This window comes from Nycticebus coucang, chromosome 20 (genome assembly GCF_027406575.1).
Source record: "Nycticebus coucang isolate mNycCou1 chromosome 20, mNycCou1.pri, whole genome shotgun sequence".
Taxonomy (NCBI): Eukaryota; Metazoa; Chordata; class Mammalia; order Primates; family Lorisidae; genus Nycticebus; species Nycticebus coucang.
Genome location: NC_069799.1, coordinates 48,278,983 through 48,303,071, shown reverse-complemented (window position 1 = coordinate 48,303,071; position 24,089 = coordinate 48,278,983). Strand labels below are relative to the sequence as shown.

At 40.5% G+C, this 24,089-nt stretch overlaps 1 protein-coding gene across 3 annotated transcripts in view; it reads left to right on the top strand.

The window, feature by feature from the left end:
- The window catches only part of PDSS1 (decaprenyl diphosphate synthase subunit 1), a 39,716-nt gene extending 15,897 nt beyond the window's left edge, over positions 1–23,819 (top strand). For 2 of the 3 annotated variants that reach the window (XM_053573165.1, XM_053573167.1), the window contains exons 5-11: positions 3,195–3,336; positions 5,539–5,650; positions 5,746–5,855; positions 14,427–14,507; positions 14,632–14,745; positions 20,052–20,132; positions 23,370–23,819. In XM_053573165.1, the coding sequence (XP_053429140.1) occupies positions 3,195–3,336; positions 5,539–5,650; positions 5,746–5,855; positions 14,427–14,507; positions 14,632–14,745; positions 20,052–20,132; positions 23,370–23,510 (781 nt within the window). In that variant the 3' untranslated portion in view covers positions 23,511–23,819. Of the gene's footprint in view, positions 1–3,194; positions 3,337–5,538; positions 5,651–5,745; positions 5,860–14,426; positions 14,508–14,631; positions 14,746–20,051; positions 20,133–23,369 lie in introns of those variants that run through there. The other variant, XR_008376286.1, reaches the window with a different exon arrangement.
- Positions 23,820–24,089: the final 270 nt, after the last annotated feature.

Below are 24,089 nucleotides of genomic sequence, written 5' to 3'. Positions count from 1 at the left end.
CCATGGCATCACCATAGCTCACAGCCAGGCGAAACTATTTTTAAAAATAACATGTAAGCTGGATGGTACCTGTGGCTCAAAGGGGTAGGACGCTGGCCCCATATGCCGGAAGTGGTGGGTTCAAACCCAGCCAGAAACTGCAAAAAATAAAATAAAATAAAAGAAATAAATAACATGTCAGCTAAGTGTTTATGTGTGGGAAGTCATATTGTTTCATTTATTTTTATGTATGTTTGAAATTCTTCATTATAAAAAGATGTTTTTAATCTAACGAAGGGGAGAAAGAAATGTCCAGAGGGGCTTGAGAGATGACAGCAGAGTCTTGTAGGTGTGAACTACAGAGGACCCAGCTAAATTTCGAGACGAAGGGCCACATCTTCTTCTGCTTGCCTGTCACCTCTCCCGGGAGCTGGGAAAGTGTGGCAGCTCTTTCACGGCAGCGAGTACAAACAGTGCCCAGCTTTTTAAAGGCACGACTCAGTGTGGCGCTTTGGCGGTTTCATCTTAACACGTTAAGTGCTATGTGAGTTGTATTTAACTTACGCTAGTTTTAAGCTTGGGGCCTCGTGAAACATAAGTATCTCGCAACGTCTCTTGACCTGTGTTGACCAAATAATACACCGTGGCCCCAAGGAAAAAGAATTTTTTCTAGTATGACAGTCATTCTGTTTATTAAAGACAGTATGAGGTTTGTCTGTACTCTGTCAATCGCTCATCTGTCCCACCATTATGTTATGGGTGAGCAGGAGCAGAATTTTCAAGATAGACGCTGACACACATTAAAGCTGCATTGCATAGGAAAAAATACATCAGATAAAATTATGAAGCATCTGGGCGGCACCTGTGGCTCTAAGGAGTAGGGCGCCGGCCCTATATGCTGGAGGTGGCGGGTTCAAACCCAGCCCCGGCCAAAACCTGCAAAAAAGAAAAAAAAAAAAAACGAAGCATCTAAAATACGGTATTTGTGTACGCAAAGGCTGTGTCACAGCATCTACTAACATTCTAAGCAAGAATCCCGATTTTCTGTTTTTTTGCCACGCAAAATGACATTTTTATATGCATATCTAGAAGTCTATAAAATTTGAAAATAGTTTGTGAGATCTTTGTTTTAGTAGCTTCGAATTATTTTTTTATAAAAAACAAAAAACTAGTGTCTCAGTGAGCGCTGCCATTTCACTGCAGCTTCCCAGCAGGAGCCTCTGTCTGCTGACATAATTTGTGCTAATGGAAGTGCTGCCCAGCTTTTGAATGCATGAGAAAGGCCAGAGGCCTTAACAGTTGTTTTAAGGTAAGTTCTACTACTAATAGTAGGAAGCGTGTATTATATTAGATTGAAATTCCCTTGAGAATATATTCCTTTAAAAAAAAAAACTGCAAAAATCTCTTTTCATGAGCATTCAACTGGAAGAAGATATGGCCTAGAAAATGGCCTGAAAACTATTTAAGCGTCCTCAGACAAGGAAGGTCCCAGTACCTTACCAAGGGGTTCAAGAGCAAGCTCTTAAAAGCCACTGAAACCTCTATTTTCCCAGACCGGTTTTATGTGATAATTTGTCCCTTGACAAATGTATAAATCATCTTGCTTTTATTTTATTTTCTCCCCCCCTAGAAGAATCTGTTGTGATCTGGAAGTATTATCAATACAGTTGTGAAATATTAATAAAGAGTAGCACTTCTTAATGATTGCCAGACTGAAAGCAGCTGGAAGAGTCTAAGGATTAGATCTAATGTAAAAGGTTTCTGGCAACGCATCATGTTTTAAAATTTGTATTTAAAGCAAAATCAGAAGATCTCCTGCTGATTTAGTGTCTGTAGTTAAATTCCACCTTGCTTTATGTAGTGAAACTTCATTTGTCATTACTTTCTGTTGGGTCTAAGGAATCATAATAAGCATTAATTTGTGCAGATGTTCAAATTAGAATTTTTATTTATTTTTTATTTTTTACAGAGACGGGGTTTTGCTACAGCAGGGGTTGGTCTTGAACTTCTGGCCTCAAGGGATCTTCCCTCCTCCCAACCTGACAGAGTGCTGGGATTACAGGCATGAGCCAACATGTTCAGACCAGCTTAGATTTTTAAAGAAAAAGTCTTACTTCAAATATCCCTCTTGCTTTTTTCCCCCTCCCTCTAACTAACCTAGTGATAGTTGAGAAGTAAGCTTTTGTGTTTAAGTTAGGTTCCAAAAATTCAATGGTTATTTCCCCACTTTGATTTTCTGGAAATTTCGTTTTTAAACGTTCTCAAGATAGTTATTGTGGTAATGATTAAAAAGAAACTGGGGACATTCTCTTTCAACTGTGAAGTTCACATTTACATACTGTATTTTCTTTGTTATTTTACACTTTGTGTTAAGCTTCAGAAATAAAGTTTAAATTTCTAATGCAAAGGTTAAATATGAATTGGAAGAAAGTTTTTATAAACATTCTATCTTGCTTATTGAGATTGCTATACTATGTTAAACATTTAAGACAGTATTGGAAGCTTTGAACATCATGACAGTTCTTTAATACACTTTTTAAAAAATCTTCCCCATTCACTCCTGAAATTTAATTGTAACCTTTTAATTATAACCTTGAATGGCTGACTCAGACCACTACTATACAGATAATTCTTTGGCTTAATGGCCAGACTTCTGAGGTGTTTACCCTTATTTTGTTAATTATACAAATTCTATTTCTTTTTTCCTTTTTTTTTTTCTTCCTCCACTCTGGGGAGAGAGTGCCATGGGGTCATAGCACACAGCAATCTCAAACTCTTAAGCTCTGGGGATCCTCTTGTCTTAGCCCCCTGAGTAGCTGGGACTGTAGGCGCCTGCCACCACGCCCTGCTAGTTTTTTTATTTTTAGTTGAGATGGGGTTTCCCTTTGCTCGGGCTGATCTCAAACTCCTAAGCTCAAGGAATCCGTCCACCTCAGCCTCCCAGAATGCTGGGATTACAGGCTTGAGCCGCTGCGCCCAGCCACAAATTGTTTCTTAATGTGGAGTCCATGAAGTCTTAGCAGAGTTTCTCGTGTAATTTCTTAAATGTTCTTCAAATGGTAAAAATGGCTCTGTAGGGAAGCCAAAGTTTTTATACAGTTTCTCTTAGAGAAATGAAATTCTTTGTCCTAGATCCTCTGTCCAGTTTTCACAAGGTGATTGCTGAGAAGGTTCTAGGTGGCGTCTGTTAAAAAGCATTGCTTTCTGTTAATTAGAGATGTGCAAGCCAGCCAGCGTTCCATAGCCTTAATTGCAGAAATGATCCACACTGCTAGTCTGGTTCATGATGATGTTATTGATGATGCAAGTTCTCGAAGAGGAAAACACACAGTTAATAAGATCTGGGGTGAAAAGAAGGTATGTTTCTTTTTGGTTCTTTCTTTTAATCTTTCTTGCAAAATCACAGGGTTTTTGGATGGTAATTTGTTATTTCGATTTTTATCATTGAAAAGTAATGTCTGTATATGCTCAAATATAATCTTTTAAATTAAAAAAAAAGATTTGATAGATAAAAGAAAATACCATAGGAAAATAACTCTAATTTAGTAATTCTCATTTTTTACACTTTTATATAGAATTCCTTTGGCTTTAAGGAATGGTATTTTCATGGGTGTCTACAGAGTATTTCATGGAGAATCATACATACATTTTACTTTGGGCTTAGACTACTCAGATTTGGATTAGATTCTTAAAACATTTGTTGACTGACTGCCACATGTTAGTGTCAAAGCAAATAAATAAAACTAAAAAAAAAAGAACGAAAACCCCCGAAGTAATGCTGTTCTACTGTGGAAATTTTACCTTTTGAAATAGAAGCTCTATAAGTGAGTTTGGTTCATAAAGTTGAATCGATAAAAATGAAGACGTAGAGGCCTTTTGAACACAGGTGTGTCCACTACCCCACACATTCTTCCAAGGACCAACTTGCCCAGCAGGAAGAGCAAACATAACTCACCTTCTCTCGGCCACCTCTCCCTTCCACATTTATAGTACCTGGTCCCTTGTCACTTTTTCTTACTCAAAGAAGAAATATATATGTCCATTATCTTCACAGTTTTGTTTAAAATGACTTTGCTGTGAAATTGAGTCCCACAATTTCATTTATATGCCATTTGTTTTAAATTTGAGATTAAAAGATTGTATGTCCTATGGACAGAATTCTGTTCATCAGAATGTTGGCAAAAAGAGAATGAAGTTTTGTTTTGGAGAAGACTTGGGTAACTTTGTGATTCAGCCCTGCACTCCACTGTGTCCATTTTCAGGCAGTGCCAGTCCTAAGGGCTTATTTGGAGCCCTTGGACAGGGAACAAATGATGTCTTCTCTCGGCAAGTGCCCTCTGTGTCTGCCGCTGCTGCTGTGGGACCTCTTTCTGCGGGCAGGTCAAGGACATGTGTGCCGCCTCACCTGCCTCGTTCAGCTCTTGACAGGGCTGCTCACCAGGCCCCTGCCTTTTTATGACACAAATACTGTGTTATTGGTATAAACTCCACTCACGCCTGGCCCTGTCCATGAGTCATTGTTACCCTGGTCCGGGTTCCCCAGCCCTTTCTTCCTTTAACTCCTCACTGCTAGCTGTCCACAGTCTTATGGCTTCAGTTGCATGTGGTGAAATGTTTGGTATTCAGGGTCCCCAGGGCCAGGAGAAGAAAGAGGTAAAGGCCCATTGATCTGAACCCTGAGCTGCTAATGATGTAGGGGGTAAATATATATGTGTGTACTATATGTCATAATGTATAAAACAAGCTTGTAAGTATGTACTCAACATCTACATATACAGTAATTTGTAAGTAGTTGCTATACGCTGGGGATGTCCACTTGCAATCAAAAGATTGGGAAAATACTGATTACCTAGAGTTCAGTGAGAAAGATGTTTTGGCTAGAAATGAGGAGCAGTGTAATATAGTGCAGAGAACACTGAACTTGGAGCCCAAATTCCTTGATTTAGTTCTCATTGAAAAAAACTGTGCCACGTGCTAGGGTGCACTAGGTACTAGACTCCTAGTCTGCAGCCTCTGAGAGTGCAGTAATTTGGACATCGCTGTTTGGGGTGCAAAGTGTGGTGGCACGGGGTGACGTGCTCACACAGAAGAGAGGCATCTCCCCAGACTGAGGGATCAGGGGAGACTTCTCGGAGGTGGCATCCGACCTGACTGTGCAAATGAGTATGCTAAGTGAGGAAAGGGAAGGACTTTTTGAGCAGAAAACAGTAAGTAGAAAAAAGGCACAGCAGCATGGTTTATGGGAGAGCAGATGTTGCAGTGCAGCTAAGCCCAGGGCAGCTACATTTTGGTGGGGATTGTGGGGAGGCTGCTGTCCCACCCCAGGCAGTGATTTCTTCAGCTGTGATATCAAGAGATAGACAAGGCCATCTCCTGAGAGCCAGTCCAGTTTAAACACTGTCCCATGTCTGTGATCGATTATTATATAATCCTGCTGAGAAAAGGGAAACAACTTGCTGAGCCTTCCTCCAGTCTGTATTTATCTTCTGCCAGCTCGGCTTCATCATCGGTCCCATCGCACTGATCCTTTTCTCTGAAAGGTTTTTCCCCCTTTTCTAGGCAGTGCTTGCTGGAGATTTAATTCTTTCTGCGGCATCTATAGCCCTGGCACGAATCGGAAATACAACTGTTATACCTATTTTAACCCAAGTTATCGAAGATTTGGTGCGTGGTAGGTTGATGCTGACTTTTCTTCTGTTTTAATCAGTCCTAGTATTTAGCCGGGCAATCAAACCACATCTCAAACGACCCTTTCCTTCTTTATAGGTGAATTTCTTCAGCTAGGGTCAAAAGAAAATGAAAACGAAAGATTCACACACTACCTTGAAAAGACCTTCAAGAAGACTGCAAGTCTGATAGCCAACAGTTGTAAAGCAGTATGTACGTTCTGTCTTTTTTCAAGTTAAAAAAGAGAAAAACAAAACACCCCTCGTTGCTCTTTCTTAGGAGCTAATTCTCAAGAAAAAAAAAATTCATTGGAGAACCTTAAAATTGTTCCCAAAATTCCAAGAAGTCATTGAGGGAAGTATTGCATCCCCAAACAGTAGAGGACTTCTGCTGACTTTTGCTATCTTGTTTTGGTATGCAGGCATGAACTTCTCCTCTTTTCCACCCATGAATTAAATCAAAATGAGTTTTTTAATATTTTCCCCCATCTAATTGCCTCTTCGAACAACTTATCATACATGATTTCTCTCACGATTAGCATCAGACTATTCCTGACATTTTTACCTTTAAAGCATTATGATGTGCTGTGTTCTTAAATACAATATTTATCCAGGAGAAAATATCTAAATATTAGATTATACTAGTGTCCTATACTCTTTTTTTTTGAGCGGCAGGCCTTTCTAGCATTTTTACATGAAATATAAACAAGCCGTATTATTTCAGAATATAAGTTGAATGTGAACTGTAACTTTTCCCCCTTGCTTTCTCTCTGCCTTCCTTCCACTTTCCACATATTTATATAGATTTTTTAATCAATATTTTTAATGTATAGATTAGTGTGTGGTATTCATTGTTAGCTCATAAATGAGACAGTCTCTCCACAGACTTATTCATCTGACACCTCTCAGCCTAACAGGTAACAGAAACAAAACTGGACAAGTAACAGTCCCATGTAATCAAAGCCACAAGGAAGGAGGACCTCTAAGGGCCAAATGTAACTGCTGTCATGATATGTTTCTAACATCATTAGAGTTGCAGAGAGCTTTTTCGCATCCCTTGCTGATGGTGTCTATTTTGGAAAGTGTCAAGGCATGTACATATAATCGTGAATAGAAAAGTGAGGCCAACATTTTCTTCCTTCAAAGACCTCATTGAAACCCTAAAGAATGTGAATTATGGAGAACATACCAGCCACAATTTCAGACATTTTTGTCTTTTTATTGAAAGGGCTATTGTATTTATATTTCCAAGAAATTACAAGTGTGGTTTTTTTTTAAAAGAGGCGGGAGAAAACATAGTAGACAGCAGATTGAACAGGAGAATGATCCAGATAGCATAGGTGCCAGAAAGCTATTCATTGATTATCATATGCTTAGTGACTCCAATCTCCCTGAGGATCAAAGTCTACCCTCTTAAGGCACACTCGTGAGTTAAGTGAAAGTCACCGATGACTTCACAAGTTGGGACCACAGTTTGGAAGCACAAGCAAGTGGGAGGCGACAGGCATTGGAAACACTGGGAGCCACTGTGCACTAGACCCCCGCCAGGCACAGGGCGGTGGCACCTCACTCAATAATGGAATCTTACCAAGGGGACCAAGGAGATGGCCCTGACACTTCAGGAAAGACTTAATTATGGTCACTACCCTCTGCTTAAGAAGCCAAAAATAATTCACGTATTTATAAAGAGTACCCCATTCGTCAAAGATTAGCCTCTAGGCCGTGGACATGTTTATGAACATGGCTCAAACTAAATGCTTTCTGCTGCCCACTAGGAGGCATGCTGGCACCATCCCAGAACTACCTACTTTTCATGGGATTTATTCCTAAACTCCAGAGCTGCTAGAAGAATCAAGCAAAATCATGGTGTGCAGGCTCTTTGAATAAAAGTTTCTATATTTAAGTGCCTATGGGTGGAAATATTCCAGAGGTGTTATGTATTCAAAATTGCTATTTTTATTTATGTGCTCTTGGTATTTAAAATGCGAAGCCATGTGAGCTCCAAAGGAATACATGCCAAGCAAATGAGATACATCAGCAAGAAGGGATAAGGCAGGAGAATTTTAAAGACCAGAAATCTTATAGAAGGAATGGGTTTCTAAAATGTTTTGAGAATTTGAAGGAAACTTAAAAGCTTATAATTCAGTCTACGAAGGATGCCATTTATTCACACCACCCCCGTTTTCTAATTGTATTTTTAGTGGAAATAATATTAAATTTGATGAAGGCCGTCTAGGGGGATATTAAAATAGAATTAATTTTATTATAAAAGGATAATTGACTATTTGTGCACACAGTCATGCAAAATACATTCTGTAGCTTGCCAGTGAAGGCTGTGGCGCTCCTTAGCGTATCCGATGGTATTAAGACGTGAGTAGTCAGGTGGCCTGTCCAGCCTTATTCAGCCAGACAGTGGCTAAGCTGAGACCTGAACCCAGAACCAGGTGTGGAAATCCTGCCTTATTTTTATTTTTTATTTTTTCTGACTTTCTGTTCTCTCCAGGGCTACTTGTAACCTGGAAGCAATGGACTCTCTTCCTCTTACTTTATTTTCAAAGCTCCAGAGTACACTCAGAACCTTGTTTTCTAAGTCATATTAGTACAGAACATTTATTTTGGGGGTTGTTGTTATGATAATTCCGATTTTTCTTTAGGCCTTATTCAGATTTTGTCAACTGTCCTAAAACTATTCTAACAAAAGGGGAAAATTTTTGTTTCTGGTCCAGGATCCAATGCGGGCTCTCGGGTGGCATTTGGTTGCATGAATCTTTAGTCTCTTTGGATCTGGAACAGTTCCTTAGTCTTTCTTTGTCTTCTGTTACCTTGGTTTGGGGAGAAATGCAGCCCAGTTATGTTTCAGAGCCTCTCAGGTTATGATTTGTTGGCAGGAATACACCAAAAATGAAGTTGTCTTCTCAGTTTCTCAGTCAGGGGGCACGTGTTGTCTCTCGCCCATTACTGAGAAGTGCAGTTTGATCCCCGGATAAGAGTGGTACCTGCCAGGTTTCTTCACTCTAAAATTACTATTTTCCCCTATTTCAGAGGAAGTATTTTCAGATTATAGAAATACGCAGTTTCTCATCAAACTCTCATCCTCTGGTTTCAGCATCTCTTTCTGATTCTATCCTGAGGCAGTCATTACGGTGATGGTTGCCAAATGGCAATTCTTCCCCTTCCATCACTCTTCTACAGTAGAGTTGGTATTTGTAAGGAAGCTCTTATCTCTCTGTGCCCTTGGATCCTTTTTTTAGTCTATGGATTTGTAACTCTTTTTCATTATTTATTTTAATGCTTAACTGTCCCATATCTGGCCAATGGCAGAGGCCCTCTAACCTGACTCTTGTGACCTTTCAACACATCCCCATCATTCTTTCAGCACTTACATCATTTCTGGCAGGAGATGGTCCAGACTAATTTTGTACTTCCCAGCCCTGGATCCACCATTTCTCCAAGTGGCCCGAGTTCCTTTTGGTGGAGAATGGTGTTTAGAAATAAAATCTGGGCTAGGTGTCATTGTTTCTTAAGCCCTTTCAGTGTACAGAGCTAGGAATACATGTGTTATACATATGTGAATATGGCATGTGTCCTTCCACATCCATTCACGATTACTCAAAACCATGAGGCATCATATCAACAGTACCAAGTCCCTGGAACATAACCACAGTTTCAGTATGGTTATGTCGTTATTTAAAATATACAGTAGAATCTCTAAGTTGACAACCTAAGGGACTATAACAAACGGGTCAACAGACAGAGGTGGTCAACATCAGGAACTAGGCCTTACTGTACTGATACGTACATGTGGTGCATGTCTGGTCTACAAAAATTGGGCCAACTTGAGGTGGTCAGTGTAGGGGGCGGTCTACTGTAGAGGTTCTACTGTAGTGCTATTCATTTTTATTTCATTTTAGATTCTGATTTTGTTTGTTGGTTTTGAGAGTTTTATTACTGTCATTGTTCTTGTGTTGAGTGTTTGAAACATTAACATAGCTCTAAAAGTCAGAGCTATCCAAAAGGCTGACTCCCTCTTCACCCAGTGACCCTGTTCTCACATCCTCTCCACCCTCCCTGTAACAATCTTAGTAGTTTCTGGCTTCTCCTTCCTTTGTTTTTGTGCGACTGAGCACACACACGTATGTTACCTTCCCTCTTTCTCGCAACTAGCAGTAGAATACCGGACTACTCTTGTTTTGCTTTTGCACCTTGCTTTCTGCAAATAACAGTATGTTATGAAAGTAGTTCCATGTTGGTTTGCAGCGTCGTCCTCATTTTAACAGCTGTATCGTATCTCATCAGATGGATGTAGCATGGTTTACAGAACATTCAGGTTTGATACTTACAAACAGTAGTACAGTGGCTAACCTTGTGTGAACGTGCTTTTGTGTTGCGAGAGGTGTGCCTTCAGGGACAATGCAGGGGTACTTGCATATGTGGCTCTGTGGGACACTCCCAAATTTCCCTCTTATCGGGGCTGTCCCAGGGTGTGTTTCCACTGGTGGGTGTCTTGCCGCGCTTCCCAAAGCCTAACTGAATGTGGCATTAGACTTGTGCATTTTTACCAACCTGATAACATATCGCCATGGAGTTTTGTCATCATTTAGTCCTTTCTGTGTGAGGCTGAATATTTTTCCAAATGGTTAAGGGCTGATTTTACTTACAGCTTTCATTTCTGTGAATTGTCTATTCTTGTCCTTTGCCCATTTTCCTACTGGATATTTTGTCTTTTCCCTGTTTGCAAAAGCAAACATTCTTTTCATATAAAGAATATTAACTGTTTAACTGTTTAACTGTGTTGCCTGTATTTTCTCCCAATACTTCCACTTGGTTTTTGTTCTCCACCTATGCAAATGCTGTCACCTATTTTTTTTTTTTTTTTTGTAGAGACAGAGTCTCACTGTACCGCCCTCGGGTAGAGTGCCGTGGCATCACACAGCTCACAGCAACCTCCAACTCCTGGGCTTAGACGATTCTCCTGCCTCAGCCTCCCAAGTAGCTGGGACTACAGGCGCCCGCCACAACGCCCAGCTATTTTTGTTGTTGTTGTTGTTGTTGTTGCAGTTTGGCCAGGATCAAGTTTGAACCCGCCACCCTCAGTATATGGGGCCGGCACCCTACCCACTGAGCCACAGGCGCTGCCCTTTTCTTTTCTTCTTTTAGACAGAGTCTCATTCTGTCAGCTTGGTTAGAGCGCAGTGGCATAATTGTAGCTCACCAGAACCTCAACACCTGGGCTTAAGCCATCCATTTCCTTTAGTTTCCTGAGTAGCTGGGGCTACAGGTGACCATCACATGCCTGGCTAATTTTTCTATTTTTAGTAGAGACGGGGGTCTCACTCTTACTTAGGCTGGTCTCAAACTCCTGAGCTCAAGCAGTCCTCTGGGTTAATGAAGAGTGCTGGGATTATAGGCATGAGCCACTATACCCGACCTATTTTTCTTTTCTATTTTTTTTTTTGGTCTTGACACTGGGTCTCACTATGTTGCTGGTTATTCCTGGGCCTGGCTAATTCTTCTATTTTTTGTGTAGAGATAAGATGCCATGTTTCCTCAGGGTAATCTTGAACTCCTGCCTTCAAATGATCCTCCCACAGTGCTAGGATTATAGGTGTGAGCCACTGTGCCCACCCTACTTCCCCATTTTTAATAACTAATGCCACAATACATGAATGTATCAGAATATGCCTCTCAACTTACGATGACACAGACACACACTTCAGAGAGAGAGTTGCTTGGGTGACACATGGACACCTGTAGTCTCAGCTATCCAGGAGCCTGAGGCAGGAAGGAGCCCTTGAACCGAGGCGTGCAAGACTGCAGTGAGCCATGATTGTGCTGCTGCACCTCAGCCTGGGTGACAGAGCAAGACCCTGTCTCAAAAATAAATAGTAATTTTTTAAAAACCAGCGAAGATAGAGATGCCTGATAAATATAAAAACGCCAAGTGCTGTCCCTTGCAATGCAAATGGTCTTCCTAGTGTTTTTAGAAGGCTCATCTCATGGGATGCCAGGCGTGGCCCCTCCCCAGAAAGCAGCACATACGCACAACACAGCCTAGCATCTGCTGTAAGCAGGACAATTAGTCAGGCTCCACTTTGGGGCACTTAATCATTTTCAGGCCCTACCCTCTTGCAGAAAGATGTGAGGCACCTCTCTGATGCTGGGCGCGAGCGGTGTTCCCCAGCCTGTGTACCTCCTTGCCATTCAGAGTGCTGTGCTGTGTGGAGTCTGATTTTCCTAGTTGCGGTGGTAGTTTCTGCCTTTCTTCCTGCAGGTCCAGGCAATCCTACCTGGGTGAAGGGAACAGGACTGTGTACTGTGGTAGTTGAAATCTGAGCAGTAAGGGAGGAGAAGCTGCCCGCTGATAAGGAGCTCGTTTCTGTGTTAGCCTGTGAGTAGGGAGGACACAGTGCGGACCCCATAGCTTTATGTTTACCTGGGCACACTGACATCGTTGAGCTTCCCTTTTGTTTTGCCCTTTAGAAGCAGCATAGCTGGCCAGGTGTGGTGTCTCATGCCTAGAATCCTAGCATTCTGGAAGGCAGAGGAGGGAGGATCACTTGAATCCAGGAGTTGGAGGGTGCTGTGAGCTGAGCTGACCCCAGGACACCGTCTCAAAAAAGAAAAAAAAAAAGCAGCATAGTGATTATGAACATGGTGGATTGAAATTCTGATTCCAGAATGTCTTACCCATGTAACGTGGGGAGTACCCTAGTTCTTCAGGCCTTGTAAGTGACATACAATGTGGGAAATCTTAGAATGTTGCCTGGCATATAATGAGTACTCAGAAATGAGTACTGAGTACTTTTATCATCATCAACCACATAAGAAGGTCTCCAACTCCTAACCTCAAGCAATCCTCTCGCCTTAGCCTCCCAAACTGGTGGGATTATAGGCATGCGCCGTCACACCTAGACACGTAATAGGAGCAGTGTGAGTTTTAACTAAAGAATGAAAAGTGCTGATCATACGTGCTCCATAAATTTTAACTCATTAAGTTTAGAAATAAATCTTTCTTTAATGTTTTCAGGAAGACGGTTTATATTTGTTTTGGCTTTGTGTTGAGGAAACAGCATTAATCTCACTACAAGAGATTGCTTCCTTATCAGTTATTTCTGCCTAGGAAAAGGAGCATCATTCTGTTCTGAGCTCAGTTTTATCCCAGGCAGCCAGACCTTGCCATGCACTCACTCTTTAAGTTGATGGATATCTTGGCTTCTTTTGAAGTTCCTAAATTGTCCCCCATGTGATCTCACAGATTCTTTAGTTGAAAAGAGGATCCCGTGGGTCAAGGTCTTTGCTGTTAAAAGCAGTCATGAGCTTTATATTCACTCAAGGGAGCAGCCAGCTGGATGGATGTCTATGGTGTGTAGTTTTATCATGCACTTACATCCACGGTGACAAAGTCACAGACTTCATTAAACTATCAAAAAGCATGGAGAGGGCCGAGGACATTATGTGACCTGGGTTGAATTAGCAGAGGTGCATGGACACGCCAAAGCTCCCATTTTGGATCTAGTGGAGGAGTAGGAGAATTATTAATAATGGCAGCAAACAGAAACTGAGTTCTAACCAGATGCCAGGCACTATACTGAGGGCTTAAACGAGCCCCCTCTTGTATTTCTCACAGCAGCTCTATGAGGTTAAGTGGTTTTGATTTCTCCATTCTACAGATGAGGAAAGTGAAGCCCAGAAAGAGATTAAGTGACATGCAAAGGTCACCTGGTAATTATAAGGGTCATAAATCCAACCCTGGCAGCTAACTGCCCAGCCTGCACCTGCTGCACTACACCAGTATCCAAGCAAAGTATGGTTCTTGACCAGAGAACCACAGAGGTAGGGGCTGCAGGTCAGCGGACTGGCGTCTTGGTCATCAGCAATCCCTTACAGAATGGAGTCTGCAGAGCTCCATCCGGCTTTCTCGTTGAGAGTCAGTGTAGACATATGCTGTTCTCCCCTCCTCCCTTTTCATTTCTACCCAGGCTTTGCGTTCTGAAAATGGGGCTGGGCCTGCTTAGCACACTTAACAGAGCAGCAGGAAATAACAGTGCCAGCTAACTTTTTTTGGAGTTTAAAGAAGACTTGTAGAAGTCCTGTTTCTCTCCAACTGAAAGGGGCTGGAGGGTGGGGGGGGCAGTTTTTGTACAGTTGCATCACCTCTTAACGAGAGAAGCATGGAAATAAGTAAGGCCAGTGAAGACCCTTCTGAAAATGAAAGGATGTCTGTGTCCAAAATGTGAGGCTTGAGCAGACACATCGAGAAATAACCACATTCAGAAATAAGTAAAATTGCCAAAGATTGGTAAAAACTACAGATGGGGAAATACATGGCAGCCTCGTGTATGATTACATTAGACCTCTAGCCTTAAGATAAAGGATCAATCAGGAGAGGTTATTAAGGCCAACCACAATCAGGCTAGTTTTTCACATACTAGGGTCCATTTCTTTGGAATGTCAGAACTGTTGACTTAGTATATTACTAAGTCTAGCTGTAGCTCAGTTTTTCCTTAGCAGTGGAAAGACTGCTTATCCTAACTGAAAGAGGGGTTGGGGGAAAGGACGGTTTATGTAGGATTTCAGAAAATAATCTGAGACTGAAAGTCTTCCGTTGAAAACCCTATTTTGTACATGCCTGGGCTCCTTCTGACGTCAGCAGCTCCTGACTGTGTAACCAGCTGCCCTGCCTCTTATTTAAAGGAATTCGTTGCCTAACTCCTCCTCCCAGCACTTGGCTGCCTTGTTTCTGCCTGGCAGCAGCTTCTCAGAATTACCTGTGTGTTTCAGGTCTCTGTTCTGGGATGCCCCGACCCAGTGGTGCACGAGATTGCCTACCAATATGGAAAAAATGTGGGAATAGCTTTTCAGGTTGGTATACTTCTTATTTTTAAGAATGGTGGTGTGTTGTTACAGCCAACATAGACATAATAGTGAGAACAGCAGCAGTGGTGCTGGCATGGTGCTTCTGACATGCCTTTTTTCTTTTTGCCAGCTAATAGATGACGTGTTGGACTTCACCTCATGTTCTGACCAGATGGGTAAACCAACATCAGCTGATCTGAAACTCGGGTTAGCCACTGGCCCTGTCTTATTTGCTTGTCAACAGGTAGGTTTTACAAACTCCTCTTGACATGCTGATCAGTATCCCTACAGTAGGACCAGTGTCTCTGGGCACAGCTGATAGGAGGGTAGAGAAAAGGCAGAGATAGATGGAAGGTATTTTAGATAGGAGACCACAGGTCTAGATTAGATCCTGGATCTGTGACTTAATTGCTGCAGCTAGTCATCCTACCTCTCTTAGCCTATTTCCTTGTCCATAAAATTGAAAAGATCATAACCTTCCTTCCATGGTTGTGAGCCTTAACGGAGATATGATTATCTTTGTAAATTGTGGCATGCTGCTGCTTTTAAGGTAACATTATGATTATTTCCATGTATTTTGAGCACTGGCAATGTGAATGCTTTCCACATCTTGATTATAGGACTGAACTTTGGTGTTTCTGAGAGCCCTGTAAACACAGAAAGCCTCCAGGGCCTCTGAACATAAGAAATTCTTCAGTTCTAGAATTTTAATGGCCCTGCTGCTCTGAGTGAGCCCTCAGAGTCTTAGCCATTGCCTCAAAATTTCAAAACATCAGTGGAATCCACTAGAACAACATAGTTGAGGGACCATCAGTGAAGGAAAGAAGTAAACCTTCCTTCATAATCTTTATGTGGGAAGACAGGTTTAGGAAGCCTCAGAGACACTGCTGGGACTTATAAAGCTGACATCTTCACGTTTTCGCAGCCTGCCCTGGACCCTGGCCATGTTGCTTTTATCTGTACCAATGTTACTTGAAATAAATACGACATTAACTGGTGCTTAGACAGCTTCTTAATACATTTTCATCTTTGCAGTATTTAATGCATTATCCAGCAAAGCGATAAGATACTTATCACCATGCCATGAAATTAAAAACTAAACTCTTTGGTCTAAAATTTTAGTAACTTTTAGTCTTCCAAAGACTTTGCCCCTATTCTTTCTAAAATTCGCAAAGACATGTCCTCCATAGAACTTAGTGATTCCATTTTGATACAGAAACCAGTGACCTTACTTTTGATCAGTTTCTGATTTGAGAGAGGAAAGATCATCCTTTTATCCACTGGGCAGCAAAGCCGCTGCTGGACTGATCTTCTCAGGGGAGGCTGATGTCTTGGCTGGGACAGATTTCCTTGGACAACATCCTAGTGGACAGCAGCCCAGCAAGGAATACAGGCTGTGAACGGAGATGTTGAGGACATTGTAGAAACGCCTGTCCTCATTATTACCAAGTTCCATCCTCTTAGAACTTTTCAGGCCGGGGCAGGAAGTGAAAGGTGTGCTGTAAATGTGTCCTTCCTCCCAGTGAGATTAATTTGCCAGCCCCAAACTCAAGGGAGTATATTAATACATGTGGGAAGTGCCAACAAAAATTTATAAAACTCCTTTTCATACATAAAGGCATGAGGAGGAATATTTTCAGTTTTACCATAAACCCACAAAAATAAAATGCATGAGCCATGTAAAAGTATGCCTGGGATTAGAAAAATCAGTCACTGGCTAGTCTGTACAGCTGTAACCATTAATAATCTACTCCTTAGACACTGGTTAGCAAATGTAAGTAAAAACCATTAAAATGAGAGTGTGCTGAAATCCAGCTGGCTCAATAAAGATTCACTTAGCTGGGCTCTGGTATCATCGCGTAACTAAGGAACAAGCCTTTCCCTAAAGAAGCTTATAGTCTATTAAAACATTTTGGTTGCTATAATTTAGAAATTTTACCAATTATAAATTTTGTCATGAGCCCCATGATACTGAGTCCTACATAAATCTTAAGATGACTAAGTGATTATAGGCTTTTTCCGATGTTTCACTAGGAACATATTTCAAAAGAAACTAATTTACTTTCCTTTACACAAAGGAGTAATGGCTAATTCTGCCTTCACATATAACAGGCACAGGTGGGTGGCCAGGAGGAGAATGGATCCTTCCTACATGTTGATCTGTCAGTAATCTACAAGAGACTGAAAAATGTTTGGTTTTTTAAACAAAAGGACAAAAACAGTTACAGTGCCCCAAACCACAGTTTTGTATGTACTTCACTGGGAAATCCCAGAGTCACGGGGTACCCACTCACCACGACAGCACTCTTCTTCTCCTCTGCCCATAAGGCAGAGGGAAAAAGTTAAAAAGGCACATTGCAGCTTCAGAAAAGGGAACACAGAGTGAGTCCAAGCAGGAAGTGACTCTAGACAGGACTCATTTCAAAAGTAGACAGATGGGATGGAATGACTAAATATGTATTTATAAATTATTTTCTAATAAAACAGCAAGTTTTAGCTTTTGCTAGATTACAGTGTGAAGAAAAGAGATTCTTAGCAAGAAAATTATCCAAAGATTTATAGGACTAAATTAATTTTGGGTGAAGCAAGTTCCAAAAACAGCATGAGATTATATAGTATCTCCTTTCAATGAAAATGCATTGTTAGTTTACAAAGAATTCTTTCATCTGTTATCTCTAATCTCACAACTTCTCTTTGTGATAGACGTTATGATCTCTCTCCTACAAATAAGAACCTGATGCTTAAAACTTGCTAAAATTAAGCAGCTGGTAAATAGCAGAGCAGGCAATTGAACAAGTCTTCTAAGACCAGTGTTCATCTTACTACACCACGTGTTGTTATTCCCACTGGTAGCATTGCTATAGTACAGACAAGCTTGGTAGCCAGCAGGTCTGCCCACAGAACAGGTAACTGGCCCGGCTTGGCACTGCCAACACTTCAGACAGTCTGTGTCACATCTGCATTACTGTGGTTAACATACAGAGTAGTTCAAAGGCATCTGTAATCCTTTTCCCTAGGTAGGTGACCTTTCTTTGCAGATTAGTCTTTGAAGTTTTCCATTTGTGAACATTGAGTCTGTCTGGATTAGGACAAGCCATCTTGAAAAGCCACTTTTATCTTTTTAACTTGGCAAGGTGGGTTGGCTTGAAATTGGAATTTGCTGGACCTAGCACTTGACAGAAATTCCCTAGGAATTCTACTGTTTTGAACATCTTTTTGAATGGGTTTCCTGATAACATTTGGTATAGGGGATTAAATAAAAGTCTCAGAATTTCTAGAGAGATCCCAGGGATGACAGTATATGTGTTGTACGTATTTTCTTTACCAAAAACTTTGTTGACTACATTTTGAAATTCTCAGAAATGAAGTGGAAATATTTTCTTTTCTTTACTGAGACACTACTTTTTAATTATCTTTAAAAAATTAAAAAAGAAAAAACTTTCTTCTGCTTTTCTTCCTTATTTGATAAGTCACTAGACCCAAATGTCAGGCTGTAAGCATATTTCCAACTGCCATCACCAGCCCCTGCACCAGCTGCGCAGGCTTATGCTATTGTGGCAACGAGTTGGTGCCATAGAGTTACCCAAGTTTTATTTGGGTAAACTTAATCTAATTTGCTGATCACATTGGTATTTTATATTACAGGCAGACTTCACAGAGTTAGTGCTGCACAGGTGGTTTGCCTACTCTTAAAAACAGAGCCTGAGCAAACAAAATGTTTCTTATTTCTCACTAAATCTGCAGGCAGGCAACTGTTATATTTCTTGTTTCTTCACATATACAATGAGAAGGGGGGGGTTCCTGGAGAAGAGTTTGGTATTTGCATATTAAAATTGCACAAGCTACATGTTTTGAAGAAAAATACAGTCTCAATGCAAATACTTTTTGTCAAATTTTGTTTTCTCATTGCTTCCTTTTACTATAAAAGTAAAAAGCATCAGAGAAACCACCTAGTAAGCACATTTAACCATACCCGTTGGTATTACAGGAAAAGCTAATATACTTGTCAATGAGGTTATTTTATCAGAAGTGCGGGAAAAAGGTCACATCCATGCTAAGGATCTGACCACCTAGATACACAGTTTTGGAGTGTGGTATTAAAAAATACAAACAAATGCCTCCTTGATTTGGCTTATCATTAAAATGGGTTGATCTAGGCTTTCCTGATTCCTTTCTTGTAAAGCTTCAATTATCCTTAAAAGATCAGTAAGAACAGCAAATGACTGGTTTTCATGTAAGAACAAGCCCATCGCAGGCTCTTTCCATTCCGTAGGCAATCTCTGCATGTTTAGAACTTCACACTGACGCGCACTTTGCTCTGAAAGGAGCATTATTACTTCATCTGCCATCATGTAGGTTCTCCTACATGTGCCCAAATCTTTTTTCTGGGATTACTAATGCCATGTGATGGTTACGGGATGACAACTTTTATTTCATCCCTCAGCTTCGCTGCCGGGGAAAAACTGGCAGTTGCTATAAGCCCATCGAAGACTGAACACATCTTACCTCTTATTCCATGGGAACAAGGACTCCAGGGCTGCACGCTGTGAGACAGATGAGGCTAACACCTAAGAGATCAAGGGACTCGTTCAAATGTGGCAGCTGGTGGCAGGACCAGGACTAGAGCTGGGATCTAGAAGTGAAGTGATTTGGTTTCCTTGCTTCCCTGTTCTGTTAATGGTGGAAATTCTCCTAAATCGTTATTTAGAGTTGTAGAACACTGGTTTTTACCTTCAATGCCTTTTGCATCTGTTTTCTTTCTTCCATCTTACTGCCATCTGTGTAATTCTGGTCTTTTTTGTAACTTACTGCAGTAACCCGATTGGTATCTCTGCCCATCTCTAATTCAGTGGTTCTCCACCTTAGCTACTCTTTAACAATACTGGGGAGTTTTAAAATCCCTGATGGCCAGGCTCTACCACAAACCAGTAAAATGAAAATCTTTGAGAGTTGGATCCAGGCCACTGTGTTTACATTGTTCCCAGTATGCAGTCGATGTCAAGCACCAGTGTGCAAATCCACACTTAGCTGCTTGGCAGAGCTGGGCATGTAAATACCCTCTACTCAGAAACTTTTAATAGCTTTCCAATGGCACTCAATGAAGTACTTAAGGTAAAATGCCTAATTCCCACTACCATCCTAGGCCAGTTGTTAAAATGTCAGTATCACTGGGGATCTGGTAGAAACGCATGAGGCCCAAAAGGCCGTACAGGTGATTCTGATGCAGTCCAGTTTAAGAACCTTGTTGTTTTAGAGATGTACATCATTATTCCTGCCTCTTACTCTCTATTAGATTAAGAGTAGAACATCAGAATGAACAAGGCTGAGCGGCTGCTTCTCCTGTACACAGCGTGATGCCCAGGCATAGACAATCAATATCTCTCTTGGCTCATCTTTAGTTACTACAGTTTGTTGCTCCTTCACCTTCACATCATCCAGGCACTTAATCACCTTTTTGTTGTTTCTGTTATTTCCTGTTGTTATAAACTAGTGTGAGAACAATTTGTTTCACTCAAGAGCAATGAATAGATTTTCTTTCTTTATGGTTAGTTTCCAGAGATGAATGCTATGATAATGAGACGATTCAGTTTGCCAGGAGATGTGGACCGAGCTCGACAGTATGTATTACAGGTAAGATTATTTTTAAAAGAAAAAAGAGAGCAGCAGGTACGATATGGCAAAGTCCTTCAAACAAGTAATGCGACATTAAATTTTAGATGCCAAGACTAGTCTGGTCAACTCTTAACAAAAACTGAAAAGGAAAAACTCATTTTTAATTTATTTTCATTTGGGGGGTAGGGGGACAGTCTCACTGTGTTGCCCCCAGTAGAGTGCCATTGCGTCACAGCTCACAGCAAACTCAAACTCTTGGGCTCAAGTGATTCTCTTGCCTCAGCCTCCCAAGTAGCTGGGACTATAGGCACCTGCCACAATGCCTGGCTATTTTTTGGTTGTAGTTGTCATTGTTGTTTGGCAGGCCCGGGCTGGGTTTGAACCCGCCAGTTCAGGTGTATGTGGCTGGCGCCCTTGCTGCTGAGCTACAAGCACCAAGTCTATTTTCATTTTTCTTTTATAGTGTTTCCTAAAGGTTTTAGTTCAACTGGTCTTGGGTAAGGTTTGGACATTCATTTTATTTACAAATTACCCAAGTGTATTGTACCCTCAATGAATCCCCAACAATAAAAAAAAAAATTACCCAAGTGATTTTAATGAGCAGTAAGGGTTGGAACCCACTAGTTTGGAACCAGTCCTCCCTGAATCCATTGGTAGCGTCACCACTCCCCGGCACCCTGACTTGCCGCCAGCCTTGTCCATACACTCATCCTTGCTGCAGCTCGACTATTACAATGGTCTACTTGTCATTAGTCTTTCCTAGTCCATCTTATATTAACCGTTACAAATATTAACTGTGACTAAAGAAAAAAATCAAAACCAACCTAGGCAGACTGTACTAAAATATTTTTCTTTTAAAGAGAGAACTGTTTATGTTCAAAGGCTAGTGACTTGTTTCAGATATACTACCATGTGTCATAAGACACTCTGTAGAACTCAGCTCTTCATAAATGTTCAATTTGAGTCACCATTGTCTTTTAAGAATGAGCTGTCACCAAGTTCAGAATAATTTGGAGTCAATAGATACAGTGAATGAGACAGTAAGCAGACTACGGTTAGTAAGCAAATGTGACCTGACATCTGTACTTAGGGCGTGGACTTGAAAGAATCCCAAATGATTACCTTTCAGATTTTTAAAAATTTTTTAATTTATTGTTGGGGATTAATTTTTTAAAATTTTAAAAAGCAAAACTCCTCTCTTTCCAAAAGGATGTATTTCACTGACTATTCTGTTAGGCATTGTAATTTGGTATGGTGGTTTGGCAGTACCTATACTATAAAAACTAGAGGTGGGAGCTATAACTGAACACTGTTATTAAGGCTGGAGTGAGAAGTGGGACTGAGAAAAGGGAAATTAATCGTAGCTCTTATGTGAAATAGTGAAGTTCCAGCAATGCAACCCAGAAATGCAGTTAGAAAAAAATCCACAAGAATGTTCTCTAAACAAACTCTCCAAAGTCCTCTAAATTCTAGCTTGCTGTTCACCTACAGAGCTTCTAATCTAGTCCCTATTTCCTCAATAAATGTGAATGGACAGCTCAGGATTACTAAAGAGTTTATTAAAGTTTGTTGAACAAAAGAGGGAGACCAAAATAGTCTAATAGACGCAGAAAAACTGTAAGTGTAGGAGAATCCAAAAAGATACTGTGTTCGTAAAATAAGAACAAGATAACTTAAAAATGAGTAAGAGCAGGGCAGCGCCTGTGGCTCAGTCAGTAAGGCGCCGGCCCCATATACCGAGGGTGGCGGGTTCAAACCCAGCCCCGGCCAAACTGCAGCCAAAAAATAGCCAGGCGTTGTGGTGGGCGCCTGTAGTCCCAGCTACTCGGGAGGCTGAGGCAAGAGAATCGCTTAAGCCCAGGAGTCGGAGGTTGCTGTGAGCTGTGTGAGGCCACGGCACTCTACCGAGGGCCATAAAGTGAGACTCTGTCTCTACAAAAAAAAAAAAAAATGAGTAAGAGCAACCTCTAAGAAATTGATTGTGAAGGGTGACCCAAAGAAGGGTTCCCATATGAAAATGAAAAATGAGAGAAGCTAAGAGATCAATAAAGTCATGTAACAAACACTTCAGGGAGAGAATCATAAAAAAGTGGTCACCTACAGAAGGAAAAGGTATTCACACTGGCTTAATGTAGAGCAAAAACACTGGATACTAGAAAAAGTACACTTGCAAGGCCTTCCAAATGGTGAGAAAACATTTTAAACCTAGAACTCTATACTCAGTTAAATCCAAAGCAAAAGAAAGTCATCACACATAAAGACTAAAAAAGCTGACTTCCCATGCACACTTTATTTGCATATGTTCTAATGCAAAATTTGCAGAAACATCAAGAAATAAGGCAGGTTTCTGTACAAAAAGGCACAGCAAAGTAAAATGTGTCGTGTTTAAGCAAATTGGTAGATAGAGAAAATCAGAGTCCTTTCAAACCATATTGTTAGGAATATTCTACTTTAAATGACACCCGGTTCATCAGTCATGGAGAAGGAAATAAAATTACAGTATATGACTTGTTCTTGCAGTAAGTATGTTTACATCATAGAAATACTAATAAGTACTTTATTAGCGTGCAGCCAATTTTAAAAACGTGGTCACAGAATAGAATGTAATCTATAGTGTGATGGTACAATTAGAGGAAAGGATGGAAGTGCTGTTACCCTCAGACATGATAAAACCAGAAGTTGATGCTCCATGATAAAGGTGATGTACACAAGGACTAAAGGTGCCAGGGGGCACAGGATGGGTGGGCTAAATCCTTGTCTTAAAAGAAAATAAATAACTAAAATTAGTAAGAAATAGAAACTAATGGATAAGGCCTTTGGGAGAAAGAAACTTGATTTTCATCATAAGTTCACTGAATTTTTCATTTTATTGTGTCTATGTTCTTTTTTATTTTTTACTTCAGGTTTTTTATTTTAAAATTATATATTTTATATGTGCACAACTTTTTAAGAACTCTGATGCTTTAGTAAAAAAAATAGAGGAAGATAGATTATATGTGGGTACCCATGAGTTAGTTAGCATGCAGAGGCATGCTAACAATAAAAATTTGCTTCAGTCTTAGAAAAGGGCCTAGAAGGATGCTACCTAGGTAGCACTCGAAGTTGGAAGAGGAACACTAGAAATGTAATTTCACCATTAACTGTATAACTCACCCTTCAGCTCATCTGATCTCAACAGTATGATTTAATCCCTTATAGGGGTAATTTAAGAGCTGATAGTGACAGGCATCTGTTGTTTTATTCTGTGTCTTGTAGAGTGATGGTGTGCGACAAACAACCTACCTCGCCCAGCGGTACTGCCATGAAGCAATAAAAGAGATCTGTAAACTCCGACCATCCCCAGAAAGAGACGCCCTCATTCAACTTTCAGAAATCGTACTCACAAGGGATAAATGACAACTCTTTCCGTTCTTTCTGGCAGCTATTTTACCAGACTGTGCCTAAAGAATTTTGTGGAATACACTTGCTTTGTGTGCATATAACCAAAAATCATTTTAAAAAATGTCAACCTTGATGGGCAGTTTTTTTTATTGGCAATGTTTTTTCAGAAAACTTTTTAATCGTAATTAAGCCATCTGAATCTGTCATTCTAGTCCTATAAATTCGAATCAAGGCATCTTGATTGTTATATGTGATATTGTTTACACTGTTAATATCCACATGTAAAGCCTGTACACAAATAAATAATCAATGTTAAAATTCAAATGGTTTGTCTTGTTTCACTATAGAAGGTCAGAAAATTATGAAGTCTGCATTTAAGTCCACATTAGTTATATTTTAACAATATCCAAAATTTCATATAGGAGAATGGTTTATTATAAAAGACTATACATAAAATTTAGACAACAGGTTATATACAAATTAAGAGACAATCCACTTAAAAAATGAAAAGTACAAGGTAGGTAGCTAGTTGCTTACTAATGATACTTTGTTTAAAATTAACAAAGGCAGAATGCATATGAAACAGTCACATTG